The sequence below is a fragment of the Nerophis ophidion genome, linkage group LG03, assembly GCF_033978795.1.
Source record: "Nerophis ophidion isolate RoL-2023_Sa linkage group LG03, RoL_Noph_v1.0, whole genome shotgun sequence".
Taxonomy (NCBI): Eukaryota; Metazoa; Chordata; class Actinopteri; order Syngnathiformes; family Syngnathidae; genus Nerophis; species Nerophis ophidion.
The window spans coordinates 9311301-9333800 of NC_084613.1; the positions used below are offsets into that span (position 1 = coordinate 9311301).

At 38.4% G+C, this 22500-nt stretch overlaps 2 protein-coding genes across 4 annotated transcripts in view; one reads left to right on the forward strand and one right to left on the reverse strand.

Annotated features, from left to right (window-relative positions):
- The window catches only part of rad52 (RAD52 homolog, DNA repair protein), a 12809-nt gene extending 12414 nt beyond the window's left edge, over window positions 1–395 (reverse strand). Inside the window, exons 1-2 of one of the 3 annotated variants that reach the window (XM_061894191.1) lie at window positions 221–395; window positions 1–82 (exon numbers count right to left, since the gene is read on the reverse strand). The exon at window positions 1–82 is cut by the window's left edge and continues 20 nt beyond it. In XM_061894191.1, coding sequence (XP_061750175.1) covers window positions 1–82; window positions 221–274 — 136 coding nt within the window. In that variant the 5' untranslated portion in view covers window positions 275–395. The remainder of the gene's footprint in view (window positions 83–220) is intronic. The other 2 variants (XM_061894190.1, XM_061894192.1) reach the window with 2 other exon arrangements.
- A 17415-nt stretch (window positions 396–17810) lies between these two features.
- The window catches only part of prr5a (proline rich 5a (renal)), a 46797-nt gene continuing 42107 nt past the window's right edge, over window positions 17811–22500 (forward strand). Inside the window, exon 1 of the mRNA XM_061894189.1 lies at window positions 17811–18095. The gene's annotated coding sequence lies outside the window, so the exon portion shown is untranslated. The remainder of the gene's footprint in view (window positions 18096–22500) is intronic.

Here is a 22500-nt window from a genome sequence, read left to right on the forward strand (position 1 = left end):
TTCTGCTACTGATAAACTCCGGTCCCAGCTTCTGTCGCAGAGCATGATGCACAGCCTGCTGCTCCTCCGCCGTGTACGAACACTGACCAGGTAAAACATGCAGTTAGTGAAGAAAACAGAAACAGAAAAATAAATTGAAAATAACAAGTACGAATTGTGTTCACTTCCGGTCACTGTCGGAGTTTCAAACACAAAGTCGTTCTCGCCACGTCACTCCTACCTGGCCGAAGTACTTGGTTGAAGAAGTCGCCGTCGCTTCTGAAGTGTTCGACATTATTTAAAAAAAAAAAGAAATAAAATAAAACAGACAAATCAGGAATTTAGTACAGAACAGGACATATTTAATGCCCGCGCGTCGTTTTCTTCTCCCCGTTAAAGTGTTCTACTCGTCCCGATATGTTTTACGGCCGCCCCCCGGCGGCGAGGAGGTGCAACGCAGCGACTTCATCAAGCAAGGCGGCGGCGGGAGGTGTCGTTCAGGCTGACGGCCGGAAGAGGCAACAGTGAGCCGACAATAGATGGGAAAAGCGAAGAAGCGACACCAGAAACGTAAAATAAACATCCATCCATCCATTTCCTACCGCTTATTCGCGGTAAAATAAATATAATAAATAATAAAATAATAAAATAATATAATAATATATAAAAAATATAATAATAATATAGTAAAAAAATAAAATAAACATGTTTTTGGGGGGGTATTTTTTATGCATTTATTTATTTTTAATTTTATAAACCTTTATTTATATATTTTAAAATTTACAAACAGTTAAGAAATAATAATCAAAGTAAGTACAAAAACAGTACAAAACAGCCTCAAGGGTTGTAAATTAAAAGTAACTAAAATAGAAGGCAATATATATATATATATATATATATATATATATATATATATATATATATATATATATATATATATATATATATATATATATATATATATATATATTATATTAGGGGTGTGGGGAAAAATCAATTCGAATACGAATCGAATCAAATCAAATACGTTGTGCGATTCAGAATCGATTCCATCCATCTTCTTCCGCTTATCTGAGGTCGGGTCGCGGGGGCAACAGCCTAAGCAGGGAAACCCAGACTTCCCTCTCCCCAGCCACTTCGTCTAGCTCTTCCCGGGGGATCCCGAGGCGTTCCCAGGCCAGACATAGTCTTCCCAACGTGTCCTGGGTCTTCCCCGTGGCCTCCTACCGGTTGGACGTGCCCTAAACACCTCCCTAGGGAGGCGTTCGGGTGGCATCTGGCTCAATCGATTCTCATTTTTAAAAAATCGATTCTTTAATTTAATTTTTTTTTTTTTGACCAATCCAACAAAACAATACACAGCAATATCATAACAATGCAATCCAATTCCAAAACCAAACCTGACCCAGCAACACTCAGAACTGCAATAAACGGAGCAATTGAGAGGAGACACAAACACGACACAGAACAAACCAAAAGTAGTGAAACAAAAATGAATATCATCAACAACAGTATCAATATTAGTTATAATTTCCGCATAGCAGTGATTAAAAATCCCTCATTGACATTATCATTAGACATTTAGTAAAAATAATAAAAAATAACAATAGTGTCACAGTGGCTTACACTCGCATCGCATCTCATAAGCTTGACAACACACTGTGTCCAATGTTTTCACAAAGATAAAATAAGTCATATTTGTGGTTCGTTTAATAGTTAAAACAAATTTACATTATTGCAATCAGTTGATAAAACATTGTCCTTTACAATTATAAAAGCTTTTTTTTTACTAAAATCTACTACTCTGCTAGCATGTCAGCAGACTGGGGTAGATCCTGCTGAAATCCTATTTATTGAATGAAGACAGAATCGTTTTGAATCGTAAAAATATCGTTTTTGAATCGAGAATCGAATCGAAAAAATCTATATATTATCGAATCTTGACCCCAAGAATCGATATTGAATCGAATCGTGGGACACCCAAAGATTTGCAGCCCTAATATATATATATGTATGTATATATGTATATATATATATATATATATATATATATATATATATATATATGTATATATATATATATATATATATATATTTATATATATATATAGGCCAGGGGTGTCCAAACTTTATCCACACTGAAAAATGAAAGCAAGCGGGGGACATTTTGATATGTATAAAAAATATACATTTCGGCCTCCACTCAGGCTTGATCCCAGGGACCCTAAAGGGTTTCCGGGAATTCCTGGAACTTTTTTGAAGTTTGAAAAATAATGGTTCTGAATGTCCAGGATGAGTGGAATATGTTGAAGGTGGAATGGTTGAAGTGGGTTGGAAAATGTGGGAGGAGTAGTCGCCAGAAAAAAGGGTGGAAATGGGGCTTTGGAAAACCAAGAATTCTGCAAAATCTTGGAATTTTTTTTTGATTGGAAAAGTAATAGTTTGAATTTCCAAGATGAGTGGAATATGTTGAAGGTGGAATGGTTGAAGTGGGTTGAAAAATGTTGGAGGAGTAGTCGCCAAAATAAAGGTTAAAAAAAAGGGTTTGAAAACACGCAAACTCTGGAAATTCTTGGAATTTTTTTGAAATTGTAAAAATAATAGTTTGAATTTCCAAGATGAGTGGAATATGTTGAAGGTGGAATGGTTGAAGTGGGTTGGAAAATGTGGGAGGAATAGTTGCCAGAAAAAAGAGTGGAAATGGGGCTTTGGAAAACCAAGAATTCTGGAAAATCTTGGATTTTTTTTTTTAATTGGAAAAATGATAGTTTGAATGTCCAGGATGAGTGGAATATGTTGAAGGTGGAATGGTTGAAGTGGGTTGGAAAATGTGGGAGGAATAATCGCCAGAATAAAGGATAAAAAAAAGGGTTTGAAAACACGCAAACTCTGGAAATTCTTGGAATTTTTTTGAAATTGTAAAAATAATAGTTTGAATTTCCAAGATGAGTGGAATATGTTGAAGGTGGAATGGTTGAAGTGGGTTGGAAAATGTGGGAGGAATAGTTGCCAGAAAAAAGAGTGGAAATGGGGCTTTGGAAAACCAAGAATTCTGGAAAATCTTGGATTTTTTTTTTTAATTGGAAAAATGATAGTTTGAATGTCCAGGATGAGTGGAATATGTTGAAGGTGGAATGGTTGAAGTGGGTTGGAAAATGTGGGAGGAATAATCGCCAGAATAAAGGATAAAAAAAAGGGTTTGAAAAAACGCAAACTCTGGGAATTCTTGGAATTTTTTTGAACTTGGAAAAATAATAGTTTGAATTTCCAGGGTGAGTGGAATATGTTGAAGGTGGAATGGTTGAAGTGGGTTGGAAAATGTTGGAGGAATAGTTGCCAGAATAATGGTTCAAAAAAGGGTTTGAAAAAACGCAAAATCTGGGAATTCTTGGAATTTTTTTGAACTTGGAAAAATAATAGTTTGAATTTCCAAGATGAGTGGAATATGTTGAAGGTGGAATGTTTGAAGTGGGTTGGAAAATGTGGGAGGAGTAGTTGCCAGAAAATAAGGGATTGAAAAAACGGGAACTCTGGGAATTCCTGGAATTGTTTTTTTTAATTGGAAAAATATTAGTTTGAATTTCCAAGATGAGTGGAATATGTTGAAGGTGGAATGGTTGAAGTGGGTTGGAAAATGTGGGAGGAATAGTTGCCAGAAAAAAGAGTGGAAATGGGGCTTTGGAAAACCAAGAATTCTGGAAAATCTTGGATTTTTTTTTTTAATTGGAAAAATGATAGTTTGAATGTCCAGGATGAGTGGAATATGTTGAAGGTGGAATGGTTGAAGTGGGTTGGAAAATGTGGGAGGAATAATCGCCAGAATAAAGGATAAAAAAAAGGGTTTGAAAAAACGCAAACTCTGGGAATTCTTGGAATTTTTTTGAACTTGGAAAAATAATAGTTTGAATTTCCAGGGTGAGTGGAATATGTTGAAGGTGGAATGGTTGAAGTGGGTTGGAAAATGTTGGAGGAATAGTTGCCAGAATAATGGTTCAAAAAAGGGTTTGAAAAAACGCAAAATCTGGGAATTCTTGGAATTTTTTTGAACTTGGAAAAATAATAGTTTGAATTTCCAAGATGAGTGGAATATGTTGAAGGTGGAATGTTTGAAGTGGGTTGGAAAATGTGGGAGGAGTAGTTGCCAGAAAATAAGGGATTGAAAAAACGGGAACTCTGGGAATTCCTGGGATTGTTTTTTTTAATTGGAAAAATATTAGTTTGAATTTCCAAGATGAGTGGAATATGTTGAAGGTGGAATGGTTGAAGTGGGTTGGAAAATGTGGGAGGAATAATCGCCAAGATAAAGGTTCGAAAAAGGGTTTGAAAAAACGCAAACTCTGGGAATTCTTGGAATTTTTTTGAACTTGGAAAAATAAGAGTTTGAATGTCCAGGATGAGTGGAATATGTTGAAGGTGGAATGGTTGAAGTGGGTTGAAAAATGTGGGAGAAGTAGTTGCCAAAAAAGAGGGTCAAAAAATGTGAACTCTGGGAATTCCTGGAACTTTTTTTAAACTTGGAAAAATAATAGTTTGAATTTCCAAGATGAGTGGAATATGTTGAAGGTGGAATGTTTGAAGTGGGTTGGAAAATGTGGGAGGAGTAGTTGCCAGAAAAAAGGGTCAAAAAAGGCTTTGAAAAAACGTGAACTCTGGGAATTCCTGGAATTTTTTTTTTAATTGGAAAAGTAAGAGTTTGAATGTCCAGGATGAGTGGAATATGTTGAAGGTGGAATGGTTGAAGTGGGTTGAAAAATGTGGGAGGAATAATCGCCAGAATAAAGGATAAAAAAAAAGGGTTTGAAAAAAACGCAAACTCTGGGAATTCTTGGAATTTTTTTGAACTTGAAAAATAATAGTTTGAATTTCCAGGATGAGTGGAATATGTTGAAGGTGGAATGGTTGAAGTGGGTTGAAAAATGTTGGAGGAATAATCGCCAAGATAAAGGTTCGAAAAAGGGTTTGAAAAAACGCTAACTCTGGGAATTCTTGGAATTTTTTTGAACTTGGAAAAATAATAGTTTGAATTTCCAGGATGAGTGGAATATGTTGAAAGTGGAATGGTTGAAGTGGGTTGGAAAATGTTGGAGGAATAGTTGCCAGAATAATGGTTCAAAAAAGGGTTTGAAAAAACGCAAAATCTGGGAATTCTTGGAATTTTTTTGAACGTGGAAAAATAATAGTTTGAATTTCCAAGATGAGTGGAATATGTTGAAGGTGGAATGGTTGAAGTGGGTTGGAAAATGTTGGAGAAGTAGTCGCCAGAAAAATGTTGGAGAAGTAGTCGCCAGAAAAGAGGGTCAAAAAATGGTTTGAAAAAATGTGAACTCTGGGAATTCCTGGAATTTTTTTTTTTTTAAATTGGAAAAATAATAGTTTGAAATTCCAAGATGAGTGGAATATGTTGAAGGTGGAATGGTTGAAGTGGGTTGGAAAATGTTGGAGGAATAGTTGCCAGAATAATGGTTCAAAAAAGGGTTTGAAAAAACGCAAAATCTGGGAATTCTTGGAATTTTTTTGAACTTGGAAAAATAATAGTTTGAATTTCCAGGATGAGTGGAATATGTTGAAAGTGGAATGGTTGAAGTGGGTTGGAAAATGTGGGAGGAATAGTTGCCAGAATAATGGTTCAAAAAAGGGTTTGAAAAAAACGCAAAATCTGGGAATTCTTGGAATTTTTTTGAACTTGGAAAAATAATGGTTCTGAATGTCCAGGATGGGTGGAATATGTTGAAGGTGGAATGGTTGAAGTGGGTTGGAAAATGTGGGAGGAGTAGTCGCCAGAAAAAAGGGTGGAAATGGGGCTTTGGAAAACCAAGAATTCTGCAAAATCTTGGAATTTTTTTTTGATTGGAAAAGTAATAGTTTGAATTTCCAAGATGAGTGGAATATGTTGAAGGTGGAATGTTTGAAGTGGATTGGAAAATGTTGGAGGAGTAGTCGCCAAAATAAAGGTTAAAAAAAAGGGTTTGAAAACACGCAAACTCTGGAAATTCTTGGAATTTTTTTGAAATTGTAAAAATAATAGTTTGAATTTCCAAGATGAGTGGAATATGTTGAAGGTGGAATGGTTGAAGTGGGTTGGAAAATGTGGGAGGAATAGTTGCCAGAAAAAAGAGTGGAAATGGGGCTTTGGAAAACCAAGAATTCTGGAAAATCTTGGATTTTTTTTTTAATTGGAAAAATGATAGTTTGAATGTCCAGGATGAGTGGAATATGTTGAAGGTGGAATGGTTGAAGTGGGTTGGAAAATGTTGGAGGAATAATCGCCAAGATAAAGGTTCGAAAAAGGGTTTGAAAAAACGCTAACTCTGGGAATTCTTGGAATTTTTTTGAACTTGGAAAAATAATAGTTTGAATTTCCAGGATGAGTGGAATATGTTGAAAGTGGAATAGTTGAAGTGGGTTGGAAAATGTTGGAGGAATAGTTGCCAGAATAATGGTTCAAAAAAGGGTTTGAAAAAACGCAAAATCTGGGAATTCTTGGAATTTTTTTGAACTTGGAAAAATAATAGTTTGAATTTCCAGGATGAGTGGAATATGTTGAAAGTGGAATGGTTGAAGTGGGTTGGAAAATGTTGGAGGAATAGTTGCCAGAATAATGGTTCAAAAAAGGGTTTGAAAAAACGCAAAATCTGGGAATTCTTGGAATTTTTTTGAACTTGGAAAAATAATAGTTTGAATTTCCAAGATGAGTGGAATATGTTGAAGGTGGAATGGTTGAAGTGGGTTGGAAAATGTTGGAGAAGTAGTCGCCAGAAAAATGTTGGAGAAGTAGTCGCCAGAAAAGAGGGTCAAAAAATGGTTTGAAAAAATGTGAACTGTGGGAATTCCTGGAATTTTTTTTTTTTAAATTGGAAAAATAATAGTTTGAAATTCCAAGATGAGTGGAATATGTTGAAGGTGGAATGGTTGAAGTGGTTTGGAAAATATTGGAGGAATAGTTGCCAGAATAATGGTTCAAAAAAGGGTTTGAAAAAACGCACAATCTGGGAATTCTTGGAATTTTTTTGAAATTGGAAAAATAATCGTTTGAATTTCCAGGATGAGTGGAATATGTTGAAGGTGGAATGGTTGACGTGGGTTGGAAAATGTTGGAGGAATAATCGCCAGAAAAGAGGGTCAAAAAATGGTTTGAAAAAATGTGAACTCTGGGAATTCCTGGAATTTTTTTTTTTAAATTGGAAAAATAATAGTTTGAAATTCCAAGATGAGTGGAATATGTTGAAGGTGGAATGGTTGAAGTGGTTTGAAAAATGTTGGAGGAGTAGTCGCCAGGAAAAAGGTAAAAATAACGGGAATTCCGGGAATTCCTGGAACTTTTTTGAACTTGGAAAAATAATGGTTTGAATGTCCAGGATGAGTGGAATATGTTGAAGGTGGAATGGTTGAAGTGGGTTGAAAAATGTGGGAGGAGTAGTCGCCAAAATAAAGGTTAAAAAAAAGGGTTTGAAAAAACGCAAACTGGAAATTCTTGGAATTTTTTTGAAATTGTAAAAATAATAGTTTTAATTTCCAGGATGAGTGGAATATGTTGAAGGTGGAATGGTTGAAGTGGGTTGGAAAATGTGGGAGCAGTAGTTGCCAGAAAAAAGGGTAGAAATACGGCTTTGGAAAACCAAGAATTCTGGAAAATCCTGGATTTTTTTTTTTAATTGGAAAAATAATAGTTTGAATGTCCAGGATGAGTGGAATATGTTGAAGGTGGAATGGTTGAAGTGGGTTGAAAAATGTGGGAGGAGTAATCTCCAGGATAAAGGTTCAAAAAAGGGTTTGAAAAAACGCAAACTCTGGGAATTCTTGGAATTTTTTTGAAATTGGAAAAATAATAGTTTGAATTTCCAAGATGAGTGGAATATGTTGAAGGTGGAATGGTTGAAGTGGGTTGGAAAATGTGGGAGGAGTAGTTGCCAAAAAAGAGGGTCAAAAAATGTGAACTCTGGGAATTCCTGGAACTTTTTTTAAACTTGGAAAAATAATAGTTTGAATTTCCAAGATGAGTGGAATATGTTGAAGGTGGAATGGTTGAAGTGGGTTGGAAAATGTGGGAGGAATAATCGCCAGAATAAAGGTTCAAAAAAGGGTTTGAAAAAACACAAACTCTGGGAATTCTTGGAATTTTTTTGAAATTGGAAAAATAATAGTTTGAATTTCCAAGATGAGTGGAATATGTTGAAGGTGGAATGGTTGAAGTGGGTTGGAAAATGTGGGAGGAAGAGTTGCCAAAAAAGAGGGTCAAAAAATGTGAACTCTGGGAATTCCTGGAACTTTTTTTAAACTTGGAAAAATAATAGTTTGAATTTCCAAGATGAGTGGAATATGTTGAAGGTGGAATGGTTGAAGTGGGTTGGAAAATGTGGGAGGAATAATCGCCAGAATAAAGGATAAAAAAAAGGGTTTGAAAAAACGCAAACTCTGGGAATTCTTGGAATTTTTTTGAACTTGAAAAATAATAGTTTGAATTTCCAGGATGAGTGGAATATGTTGAAGGTGGAATGGTTGAAGTGGGTTGGAAAATGTGGGAGGAGTAGTTGCCAGAAAAAAAGGGTCAAAAAAGCCTTTGAAAAAACGTGAACTCTGAGAATTCCTGGAATTTTTTTTTTAATTGGAAAAATAAGAGTTTGAATGTCCAGGATGAGTGGAATATGTTGAAGGTGGAATGGTTGAAGTGGGTTGGAAAATGTGGGAGGAATAATCGCCAGAATAAAGGATAAAAAAAAGGGTTTGAAAAAACGCAAACTCTGGGAATTCTTGGAATTTTTTTGAACTTGAAAAATAATAGTTTGAATTTCCAGGATGAGTGGAATATGTTGAAGGTGGAATGGTTGAAGTGGGTTGGAAAATGTGGGAGGAGTAGTTGCCAGGATAAAGGTTCGAAAAAGGGTTTGAAAAAACACAAACTCTGGGAATTTTTGGAATTTTTTGGAACTTGGAAAAATAATAGTTTGAATGTCCAGGATGAGTGGAATATGTTGAAGGTGGAATGGTTGAAGTGGGTTGGAAAATGTGGGAGGAGTAGTCGCCAAAAAAGAGGGTCAAAAAATGGTTTGAAAAAATGTGAACTCTGGGTATTCCTGGAACTTTTTTTAAACTTGGAAAAATAATAGTTTGAATTTCCAGGATGGGTGGAATATGTTGAAGGTGGAATGGTTGAAGTGGGTTGGAAATGTGGGAGGAGTAGTCGCCAGAAAATAAGGGTTTGAAAAAACAGGAACTCTGGGAATTCCTGGAATTTTTTGGGGAATTGGAAAAATATAGTTTGAATTTCCAAGATGAGTGGAATATATTGAAGGTGGAATGTTTGAAGTGGGTTGGAAAATGTGGGAGGAGTAGTTGCCAGAAAATAAGGGATTGAAAAAACGGGAACTCTGGGAATTCCTGGAATTGTTTTTTTTAATTGGAAAAATAGTAGTTTGAATTTCCAAGATGAGTGGAATATGTTGAAGGTGGAATGGTTGAAGTGGGTTGGAAAATGTGGGAGGAATAATCGCCAAGATAAAGGTTCGAAAAAGGGTTTGAAAAAACGCAAACTCTGGGAATTCTTGGAATTTTTTTGAACTTGGAAAAATAAGAGTTTGAATGTCCAGGATGAGTGGAATATGTTGAAGGTGGAATGGTTGAAGTGGGTTGAAAAATGTGGGAGAAGTAGTTGCCCAAAAAGAGGGTCAAAAAATGTGAACTCTGGGAATTCCTGGAACTTTTTTTAAACTTGGAAAAATAATAGTTTGAATTTCCAAGATGAGTGGAATATGTTGAAGGTGGAATGTTTGAAGTGGGTTGGAAAATGTGGGAGGAGTAGTTGCCAGAAAATAAGGGTTTGAAAAAACAGGAACTCTGGGAATTCCTGGAATTTTTTTGGGAATTGGAAAAATATAGTTTGAATTTCCAAGATGAGTGGAATATGTTGAAGGTGGAATGTTTGAAGTGGGTTGGAAAATGTGGGAGGAATAGTTGCCAGAAAATAAGGGATTGAAAAAACGGGAACTCTGGGAATTCCTGGAATTGTTTTTTTAATTGGAAAAATAGTAGTTTGAATTTCCAAGATGAGTGGAATATGTTGAAGGTGGAATGGTTGAAGTGGGTTGGAAAATGTTGGAGGAATAGTTGCCAGAAAATAAGGGTTCGAAAAAACGGGAACTCTGGGAATTCCTGGAATTTTTTTGAACTTGGAAAAATAATAGATTGAATTTCCAGGATGAGAGGAATATGTTGAAGGTGGAATGGTTGAAGTGGGTTGAAAAATGTGGGAGGAGTAGTTGCCAGAAAAAAGGGTCAAAAAAGGCTTTGAAAAAATGTGAACTCTGGGAATTCCTGGAAAAATAATTTTAAATTGGAAAATTAATAGTTTGAATGTCCAGGATGAGTGGAATATGTTGAAGGTGGAATGGTTGAAGTGGTTTGAAAAATGTGGGAGGAGTAGTTGCCAGAAAAAAGGGTCAAAAAAGGCTTTGAAAAAACGTGAACTCTGGGAATTCTTGGAATTTTTTTGAAATGGGAAAAGTAAGAGTTTGAATGTCCAGGATGAGTGGAATATGTTGAAGGTGGAATGGTTGAAGTGGGTTGGAAAATGTGGGAGGAGTAGTCGCCAGAAAAAAGGGTCAAAAAAGCCTTTGAAAAATGTGAACTCTGGGAATTCCTGGAATTTTTTTTTTTTAATTGGAAAAATAGTAGTTTGAATTTCCAAGATGAGTGGAATATGTTGAAGGTGGAATGGTTGAAGTGGGTTAGAAAATGTGGGAGGAGTAGTCGCCAGAAAATAAGGGTTTGAAAAAACGGGAAGTCTGGGAATTCCTGGAATTTTTTTGAACTTGGAAAAATAATAGATTGAATGTCCAGGATGAGTGGAATATGTTGAAGGTGGAATGGTTGAAGTGGGTTGAAAAATGTGGGAGGAGTAGTCGCCAAAATAAAGGTTAAAAAAAAGGGTTTGAAAAAACGCAAACTGGAAATTCTTGGAATTTTTTTGAAATTGTAAAAATAATAGTTTTAATTTCCAAGATGAGTGGAATATGTTGAAGGTGGAATGGTTGAAGTGGGTTGGAAAATGTGGGAGGAGTAGTTGCCAGAAAATAAGGGTTTGAAAAAACGGGAACTCTGGGAATTCCTGGAATTTTTTTTTTTAAATTGGAAAAATAATAGTTTGAATTTTCCAGGATGAGTGGAATATGTTGAAGGTGGAATGGTTGAAGTGGGTTGAAAAATGTTGGAGGAGTAGTTGCCAGAAAAAAGGGTGGAAATCAATCAATCAATCAATGTTTACTCATATAGCCCTAAATCACTAGTGTCTCAAAGGGCTGCACAAACCACTACGACATCCTCGGTAGGCCCACATAAGGGCAAGGAAAACTCACACCCAGTGGGACATCGGTGACAATAATGACTATGAGAACATGATACAATGATACTGATGATACTGATGACTATGAGAACATATGAGAACATGATACTGTGAAAGATCAATCCATAATGGATCCAACACAGTCGCGAGAGTCCAGTCCAAAGCGGATCCAACACAGCAGCGAGAGTCCCGTTCACAGCGGAGCCAGCAGGAAACCATCCCAAGCGGAGGCTGACCAGCACCGCAGAGATGTCCCCAGCCGATACACAGGCGAGCAGTACATGGCCACCGGATCGGACCGGACTCCCTCCACAAAGGAGAGTGGGACATAGAAGAAAAAGAAAAGAAACGGCAGATCAACTGGTCTAAAAAGGGAGTCTATTTAAAGGCTAGAGTATACAAATGAGTTTTAAGGTGAGACTTAAATGCTTCTACTGAGGTGGCATCTCGAACTGTTACCGGGAGGGCATTCCAGAGTACTGGAGCCCGAAATGAAAAAGCTCTACAGCCCGCAGACTTTTTTTGGGCTTTGGGGATCACTAATAAGCCGGAGTCCTTTGAACGCAGATTTCTTGCCGGGACATATGGTACAATACAATCGGCAAGATAGGATGGAGCTAGACCGTGTAGTATTTTATACGTAAGTAGTAAAACCTTAAAGTCACATCTTAAGTGCACAGGAAGCCAGTGCAGGTGAGCCAGTACAGGCGTAATGTGATCAAACTTTCTTGTTCTTGTCAAAAGTCTAGCAGCCGCATTTTGTACCAACTGTAATCTTTTAATGCTAGACATGGGGAGACCCGAAAATAATACGTTACAGTAATCGAGGCGAGACGTAACAAACGCATGGATAATGATCTCAGCGTCTTTAGTGGACAGATTGGAGCGAATTTTAGCGATATTGCGGAGATGAAAGAAGGCCGTTTTAGTAACGCTTTTAATGTGTGCCTCAAAGGAGAGAGTTGGGTCGAAGATAACACCCAGATTCTTTACCGTGTCGCCTTGTTTAATTGTTTGGTTGTCAAATGTTAGAGTTGTATTATTAAATAGAGTTTGGTGTCTAGCAGGACCGATAATCAGCATTTCCGTTTTTTGGGCGTTGAGTTGCAAAAAGTTAGCGGACATCCATTGTTTAATTTCATTAAGACACGCCTCCAGCTGACTACAATCCGGCGTGTTGGTCAGCTTTAGGGGCATGTAGAGTTGGGTGTCATCAGCATAACAGTGAAAGCTAACACCGTATTTGCGTATGATGTCACCTAGCGGCAGCATGTAGATGCTGAAGAGTGCAGGGCCAAGGACCGAACCCTGGGGAACTCCACACGTTACCTTAACGTAGTCCGAGGTCACATTGTTATGGGAGACACACTGCATCCTATCAGTAAGATAAGAGTTAAACCAAGACAGGGCTAAGTCTGACATACCAATTCGTGTTTTGATACGTTCTAATAAAATATTATGATCGACGGTATCGAAAGCAGCGCTAAGATCGAGGAGCAGCAACATAGATGACGAATCAGAATCCATCGTTAGCAATAGATCATTAGTCATTTTTGCGAGGGCTGTCTCCGTGGAGTGATTTGCCCTGAAACCGGATTGAAAGGTTTCACATAGATTGTTAGACGCTAAGTGTTCATTTAACTGCTCCGCAACAATTTTTTCGAGGATTTTTGAAATAAAGGGAAGGTGAGACACCGGTCGGTAGTTTACCATGAGGTCAGGATCGAGGTTAGGTCTTTTAAGAAGGGGATGAATAACCGCTTTTTTGAATGCTAGGGGAACAGTGCCCGAGGAAAGTGATAAGTTTATAATATTTAGCACTGATGGACCTAATAATACAAAGAGCTCCTTGATCAGTTTCCCAGGAAGAGGGTCAAGTAAACATGTTGTTTGTTTTATTCCATTTACACGTTGTAACAATTCCTCTAATGTTATTTCCTCAAAACGAGAGAAACTATTTTGGAGGGCAGTATCCGCCGTATATACCATCGTGTCAGTGTTAATAGAACCCCGTTGTAGCTGGGACGCATTGTCTTTAATCTCCTTTCTAATGACTTCAATTTTCTTACTAAAGAATTGCATAAAGTCATCAGCTGAGTGGGTGGAGCTACTGGAAGGAGTCCCTTGTTGGGTTAGTGATGCTACCGTACTAAACAAAAATTTAGGATCGTTTTTATTACGGTGGATGAGATTTGAGTAATATTTAGCTTTAGCTAAGGTAAGCATGCGTTTATAAGTTATTAAACCATCACTCCATGCTTGATGGTGCACCTCAAGTTTAGTCGTGCGCCATTTGCGTTCCAGCTTTCTGCATAATAATTTCTGAGCTCTAGTTTCTTCTGTAAACCACGGGGTGCGCTTTTTTGGAGCCTTTTTTAACTTTAACGGTGCTATGTTATCAATGGTTTCGCGCAGGGCGTCGTTAAAGTTGTTAGTGAGGTTATCAATAGAGCCCACATACTTTGGGAATGGTGCCATTACCGAGGGGAGTAGGTCAGCAAGAGTTGTCGTTGTGGCCGTATTAATGTTGCGGCTGCTATAGCAGTTATTATTATTATTAGTTTGACGAACATGCGTCTGAACCTCGAATTTTATAAGGTAATGATCGGACAATACTTTAGTACACGGGAGTATCGTAACTTTGGAAGCGGTGATACCCCTGACAAGCACTAGGTCTATCGCATTACCGTTGCGATGCGTGGGTTCATTTATTATTTGTGTGAGACCACAGCTATCAATTATAGTCTGGAGCGCTACGCACGGTGGGTCCGATGGAGTATTCATATGGATATTAAAGTCCCCCATTATGATTATATTATCGGCGTGTGTCACTAGATCAGCAACGAACTCTGAGAATTCATTGATAAAGTCCGAATAGGGCCCTGGGGGGCGGTAGATAACAGCCAGGTGTAGAGGCAGCGGTGTGACAGACCTCATAGTAAGCACCTCAAACGATTTATATTTATTATTTATGTTAGGACTAAGGTTAAAGTTTTCGTTGTATATTAGTGCGACCCCCCCCACCCCTTTTAAGCGGACGGGCAATATGCGCATGTGTAAAGTTAGGAGGACATGCCTCATTTAGCGCAAAAAAGTCGTTTGGTTTAAGCCAGGTTTCACTGAGACCGATGACGTTAAGATTGTTGTCTCTGATGATATCATTAACTAACAACGTTTTGGGAGACAATGATCTTATGTTTAAAAAACCTATATTATAGGTAGTGGGCTGTTTTAGGGAATTGTTGATCAAATTATCCGTAGTAGCAATATTAATAATGTTGTGTTTATTATGCCCAGTGCATTCAGTATAATTACGACCATATCTAGGAATTGATACGACGGGAATGTTCCGATTGTGTGATTGTTGTTTTGATAAACTGCACGCATCATAGTTAGCCTCCTCAGTAACAGGGATTTTCCGATTGTTTGTTTGTTGTTTTGATAAACTGCACGCATCATAGTTAGCCACCTCAGTAACGGGGATTTTCCGATTGTTTGTTTGAAATACGGCTTTGAAAAACCAGGAATTCTGGAAAATCCTGGAATTTGTTTGAACTTGGAAAAAAATGGTAGTTTGAATTTCCAGGATGGCAGAACGTGACGAAGGTGGTTAAAAAGATGTGAAAAAACGGTGGAAGTTTGAAAAATGGCCGATTCATTTTAAAAGGAGAAAAATGTCCCGGAAAACCTGGGAATTCTGGGAAAATCTGGGAAATTTGGGGGGAATTTGTCAAGGGAAAGCCTGCGATTTCCGAACAGGATAAACGGTTTGATGTTGGAACGCTTTGGAATTGGGTTAAAAAATGTGGAATGTAGAGCGCGGCCAAAATCTGTCAAAGAAGAAGTCAATTATATTTATATAGCGCTTTTTCTCTAGTGACTCAAAGCGCTTTTACATAGTGAAACCCAATATCTAAGTTGCATTTCAACCAGCATGGGTGCCAGGTGGGTGGAGTGTTTTGCCCACGGACACAACGACAGTGACTAGGATGGCGGAAGTGGGGATCGAACCTGGAACCGAGCTAAAAAACACGTTTTACATACCGTACAATTTTTTTTTGCTAAAATAACGCCAATAATGACCGTTTTTTTTGTGGTTCCCTTCATTTAGAAAAGTACCAAAATACTTTTGGTAGCGGTACCAAAATATTGGTATCAGTACAACAGTGAGTGACTTATATTTATATAGCGCTTTTTCTCTAGTGACTCAAAGCGCTTTTACATAGTGAAAGCCAATATCTAAGTTGCATATAAACCAGCATGGGTGACAGGTGGGTGGAGTGTTTTGCCCAAGGACACAACGGCAGTGACTAGGATGGCGGAAGCGGGGATCGAACCTGGAACCGAGCTAAAAAACACATGTTTAATATACCGTACATTTTTTTTTTGCTACAATAACGCCAATAATGACAGTTTTATTGTGGTTCCCTTCATTTAGAAAAGTACCAAAATACTTTTGGTAGCGGTACCAAAATATTGGTATCAGTACAACAGTGAGTGACTTATATTTATATAGCGCTTTTTCTCTAGTGACTCAAAGCACTTTTACATAGTGAAAGCCAATATCTAAGTTGCATTTAAACCAGCATGGGTGTCAGGTGGGTAAAGTGTCTTGCCCAAGGACACAACAGCAGTGACTAGGATGGCGGAAGCGGGGATCGAACCTGGAACCGAGCTAAAAAACACGTTTAACATACCGTACAATTTTTTTTTTTGCTTAATTAACGCCAATATTACAGTTTTTTTGTGGTTCCCTTCATTTAGAAAAGTACCAAAATACTTTTGGTAGCGGTACCAAAATATTGGTATCAGTACAACAGTGAGTGACATATTTATATAGCGCTTTTCTCTAGTGACTCAAAGCGCTTTTACATAGTGAAAGCCAATATCTAAGTTGCATTTAAACCAGCGTGGGTGTCACTGGGAGCAGGAGGGTAGAGTGTCTTGCCCAAGGACACAACGGCAGTGACTAGGATGGTGGAAGCGGGGATCGAACCTGGAACCGAGCTAAAAAACACATGTTTATGTACCGTACAATTTTTTGGGGCTAAAATAAAGCCAATAATGACAGTTTTTTTGTGGTTCCCTTCATTCAGAAAAGTACCAAAATACTTTTGGTAGCGGTACCAAAATATTGCTATCAGTACAACAGTGAGTGACTTATATTTATATAGCGCTTTTCTCTAGTGACTTAAAGCGCTTTTACATAGTGAAAGCCAATATCTAAGTTGCATTTAAACCAGCGTGGGTGAAATGTGGGTAAGTGTCTTGCCCAAGGACACAACGGCAGTGACCAGGATGGCAGCAAGCGGGGATCGAACCTGGAACCGAGCTAAAAAACACATGTTTAATGTACCGTACAATTTTTTTGGGCTAAATTAATTCCAATATTACAGTATTTTTGTGGTTCCCTTCATTTAGAAAAGTACCAAAATACTTTTGGTAGCGGTACCAAAATATTGGTATCAGTACAACACTGAGTGACTTACATTTTTTATATAGCGCTTTTCTCTAGTGACTCAAAGCGCTTTTACATAGTGAAAGCCAATATCTAAGTTGCATTTAAACCAGTGCGGGTGTCAGGTGGGTAAAGTGTCTTGCCCAAGGACACAACGGCAGTGACTAGGATGGCGGAAGCGGGGCTCGAACCTGGAACCGAGCCAAAAAACACGTTTAACATACCGTACAACTTGTTTTTGCTACAATAACGCCAATAATGACAGTTTTTTTGTGGTTCCCTTCATTTATAAAAGTACCAAAATACTTTTGGTAGCGGTACCAAAATATTGGTATCAGTGACTTATATTTATATAGCGCTTTTTCTCTAGTGACTCAAAGCGCTTTTACATAGTGAAAGCCAATATCTAAGTTGAATTTAAACCAGCATGGGTGTCAGGTGGGTAAAGTGTCTTGCCCAAGGACACAACGGCAGTGACTAGGATGGCAGAAGCGGGGATCGAACCTGGAACCGAGCTAAAAAACACATGTTTATGTACCGCCCAATTTTTTTTTGCTAAAATAAAGCTAATAATGACAGTTTTTTGGTGGTTCCCTTCATTTAGAAAAGTACAAAAATACTTTTGGTCGCGGTACCAAAATATTGGCATCAGTACAACAGTGAGTGACTTATATTTATATAGCGCTTTTTCTCTAGTGACTCAAAGCGCTTTTACACAGTGAAAGCCAATATCTAAGCTGGGTGACAGGTGGGTAAGTGTCTTGCCCAAGGACACAACGGCAGTGACTAGGATGGCGGAAGAGGGGATCGAACCTGGAACCCTCAAGTTGCTGGCCGAGCTATACCACCCGTTGAATAAATGGATGCATTTAGCACCCAAATGGACAAACGGTAGGAAATGCATGTAAGGATGGATACCAATTCGATCACACAGTTATCCATCCACAAGTGATACCGCCATTGCTCCGCGGTATCGTCGACGTCCGTATCGATCACCTCCCCAATCCCAGCGCCACACGGCAACAACTATCAGTTGCGCGCGCACGCGACAGCAAGCGGCGGGTGGTCGTCAGCGTCGCGTGTGCAACTCGGTCAAAACAAAGCGGCGGCGCGCACGGGAGCGAGCATAGTCGCGTGCTCTATGAATGAGTCCACCGCCGCCGTCGTCATCGTCGTTACCGGAATTACCGGAGCCTCCATCCGCCGGATGCCCGGCCGGGAGCTCACATTGTCGGCTAGCCAGAGCAGAGACGTCCCGCCGATGAGAAGCGACCTTGTACCGGCGTCACAGCAACCGGAACCGGGAGACAGGAAGACGGAACGGTGAGTAATGGAAACTTTGCGTACGCTATTGTATTTTTTTTATTTATTTTTTGCACTTTTTTTGGGGGGGGGGGGGGGGATATGTTGCGTCAGTTGGGTTTACAGGTACGACCAACGTCTGTGTGTGTGTGTGTTCTATGACTGGCCATTTTGCGTCGAATATGAATAACACCCGCAGTGAGATTGCACAAGGCGCAAAAATGATGGATGCTGGTGGTCGGCTTGACAGTAGCAGACAAAGGGAAGGTGGTATGGTGGACAAAAGGTAAAAAAAAATACAAAATAAAAGCCCCAGACTGGGGTGGCAGCTCCCTGACCTTTGACCCATGACCCCTGCACTATAAAAAAAAAAAAAAACGCCTTATTGTTGAGATAAAAGACACGTTGTTAGCCTTTTGTCTCAGCCCAGACTGCTGTTCCCCATTTGGACCAGAAGGTGGCGCTTCACCGCTTCTTACAAAAGGGGAGACACCCAAGTATAGCAGCAATGTCGGGGCCTTTTTTTTTTGTTTAACTGTGAAGGTCTGCACATGCACTGACACGCACCCGCTCGTCCCTTGTCTGCTCCGAAGATGTTTGTAGTGCGAGTTGAGTAAATATTGCGAAACACTCGCCCGGGTTGTGTGGCAATCAGCACGGCAGGTTTACATGAAGTCGTGTTTTTGAAATGTTTTTGGACGTCATAATAAGATGAGAGTACGCTGAACCTCGTAATCGTAATGGTTTGTTTACACTTACATGTTGCTGTTCATAGTATCCATCAATCATTCAAAGTTTTTTTTATATAGTCCTAAATCACGAGTGTCTCAAAGGGCTGCACAAGCCACGACGACGTCCTTCGGCTCAGATCCCACATTAGTGTGTCGGTTTCATTTTTGGACCTCATAATAAGATGAGACTATACTGAATCCTCTCCAGGGAAATGTACTTATTACAGGATAGGATATTTAACAATAATAGTTGTAGACCAGGGGTGTTGAACTCATTTTATGGCGAAAAATCCACTCCCAAGTGGGCCAAACTGGTAAAATCACGGCATGATAATGTAAAAATAAAGACAACTTTTGAAAATAGAACAAATCGTAATGGTTTGTTTACACTTACATGTTGCTGTTCATAGTATCAATTAATCAATCGATCAAAGTTTATTCATATAGTCCTAAATCACGAGTGTCTCAAAGGGCTGCACAAGCCACGACGACGTCCTTCGGCTCAGATCCCACATTAGTGTATCGGTTTCATTTTTGGACCTAATAATAAGATGAGACTATACTGAATCCTCTCCAGGGAAATGTACTTATTACAGGATAGGATATTTAACAATAATAGTTGTAACCCAGGGGTGTTGAACTCATTTTATGGTGAAAAATCCACTCCAAAGTGGGCCAAACTGGTAAAATCACGGCATGATAACGTAAAAATAAAGACAACTTTTGAAAATAGAACAAATCGTAATGGTTTGTTTACACTTACATGTTGCTGTTCATTGTATAATTCTATCAATCAAAGTTTATTTATATAGTCCCAAATCACAAGTGTCTCAAAGGGCTGCACAAACCACGATGACGTCCTCCGCTCAGATCCCACATTAGAGTATCGGTTTCATTATTTGGATCTCATAATAAGATGAGACTATGCTGAATCCTCTCCAGGGAAATGTACTTATTACAGGATAGGATATTTAACAAGAATAGTTGTAGACCAGGGGTGTTGAACTCATTTTATGGCGAAAAATCCACTCCCAAGTGGGCCAAACTGGTAAAATCACAGCATGATAATGTAAAAATAAAGACAACTTTTGAAAGTAGAACAAATCGTAATGGTTTGTTTACACTTACATGTTGCTGTTCATAGTATCTATCAATCAATCAATCAAAGTTTGTTTATATAGTCCTAAATCACGAGTGTCTCAAAGGGCTGCACAAGCCACGACGACGTCCTTCGGCTCAGATCCCACATTAGTGTGTCGGTTTCATTTTTGGACCTCATAATAAGATGAGACTATACTGAATCCTCTCCAGGGAAATGTACTTATTACAGGATAGGATATTTAACAAGAATAGTTGTCGACCAGGGGTGTTGAACTCCATTTTATGGCAAAAAATCCACTCCCAAGTGGGCAGAACTGGTAAAATCACGGCATGATAACGTAAAAATAAAGACAACTTTTGAAAGTAGAACAAATCGTAATGGTTTGTTTACTCTTACATGTTGCTGTTCATAGTATCTATCAATCAATCAATCAAAGTTTGTTTATATAGTCCTAAATCACGAGTGTCTCAAAGGGCTGCACAAGCCACGACGACGTCCTTCGGCTCAGATCCCACAATAGTGTATCGGTTTAATTTTTGGACCTCATAATAAGATGAGACTATGCTGAATCCTCTCCAGGGAAATGTACTTATTACAGGATAGGATATTTAACAATAATAGTTGTAGACCAGGGTTGTTGAACTCATTTTATGGCGAAAAATCCACTCCCAAGTGGGCCAAACTGGTAAAATCACGGCATGATAACGTAAAAATAAAGACAACTTTTGAAAATAGAACAAATCGTAATGGTTTGTGTACACTTACATGTTGCTGTTCATAGTATCAATCAATCAATCAATCAATCAATCAAAGTTTATTCATATAGTCCGAAATCACGAGTGTCTCAAAGGGCTGCACAAGCCACGACGACGTCCTTCGGCTCGGATCCCACATTAGTGTATCGGTTTCATTTTTGGACCTCATATTAAGATGAGACTACAATGAATCCTCTCCAGGGAAATGTACTTATTACAGGATAGGATATTTAACAATAATAGTTGTAGACCAGGGGTGTCGAACTCATTTTATGGCGAAAAATCGACTCCCAAGTGGGCCAAACTGGTAAAATCACGGCATGATAACGTAAAAATAAAGACAACTTTTGAAAATAGAACAAATCGTAATGGTTTGTTTACACTTACATGTTGATGTTCATAGTATCTATCAATCAATCAAAGTTTATTTATATAGTCCTAAATCACGAGTGTCTCAAAGGGCTGCACAAGCCACGACAACGTCCTTCGGCTCAGATCCCACATTAGTGTACCGGTTTCATTTTTGGACCTCATAATAATGAGATGAGACTATACTGAAACATCTCCAGGGAAATGTACTTATTACAGGATAGGATATTTAACAAGAATAGTTGTAGACCAGGGGTGTTGAACTCATTTTATGGCGAAAAATCCACTCCCAAGTGGGCCAAACTGGTAAAATCACGGCATGATAACGTAAAAATAAAGACAACTTTTGAAAATAGAACAAATCGTAATGGTTTGTTTACACTTACATGTTGCTGTTCATAGTATCTATCAATTAATCAATCAATCAAAGTTTATTTATATAGTCCTAAATCTTGAGTGTCTCAAAGGGCTGCACAAGCCACGAAAACGTCCTTCGGCTCAGATCCCACATTAGTGTATCGGTTTCATTTTTGGACCTCATAATAAGATGAGACTATACTGAATCCTCTCCAGGGAAATGTACTTATTACGTGATAGGATATTTAACAAGAATAGTTGTAGACCAGGGGTGTTGAACTCATTTTATGGTGAAAAATCCACTCCCAAGTGGGCCAAACTGGTAAAATCACGGCATGATAACGTAAAAATAAAGACAACTTTTGAAAATAGAACAAGTCATAATGGGTTGTTTACACTTACATGTTGCTGTTCATAGTATCAATCAAAGTTTATTTATATAGTCCTAAATCAAAAGTGTCTCAAAGGGCTGCACAAGCCACGACGATGTCCTTCGGCTCAGATCCCACATTAGTGTATCGGTTTCATTTTTGGACATAATAATAAGATGAGACTATACTGAATCCTCTCCAGGGAAATGTACTTATTACAGGATAGGATATTTAACAAGAATAGTTGTAGACCAGGGGTGTTGAACTCATTTTATGGCGAAAAATCCACTCCCAAGTGGGCCAAACTGGTACAATCACGGCATGATAACGTAAAAATAAAGACAACTTTTGAAAATAGAACAAATCGTAATGGTTTGTGTACACTTACATGTTGCTGTTCATAGTATCAATCAATCAATCAATCAATCAATCAAAGTTTATTCATATAGTCCGAAATCACGAGTGTCTCAAAGGGCTGCACAAGCCTCGACGACGTCCTTCGGCTCAGATCCCACATTAGTGTATCGGTTTCATTTTTGGACCTAATAATAAGATGAGACTATACTGAATCCTCTCCAGGGAAATGTACTTATTACAGGATAAGATATTTAACAAGAATAGTTGTAGACCAGGGGTGTTGAACTACATTTTATGGCGAAAAATCCACTCCCAAGTGGGCCAAACTGGTACAATCACGGCATGATAACGTAAAAATAAAGACAACTTTTGAAAATAGAACAA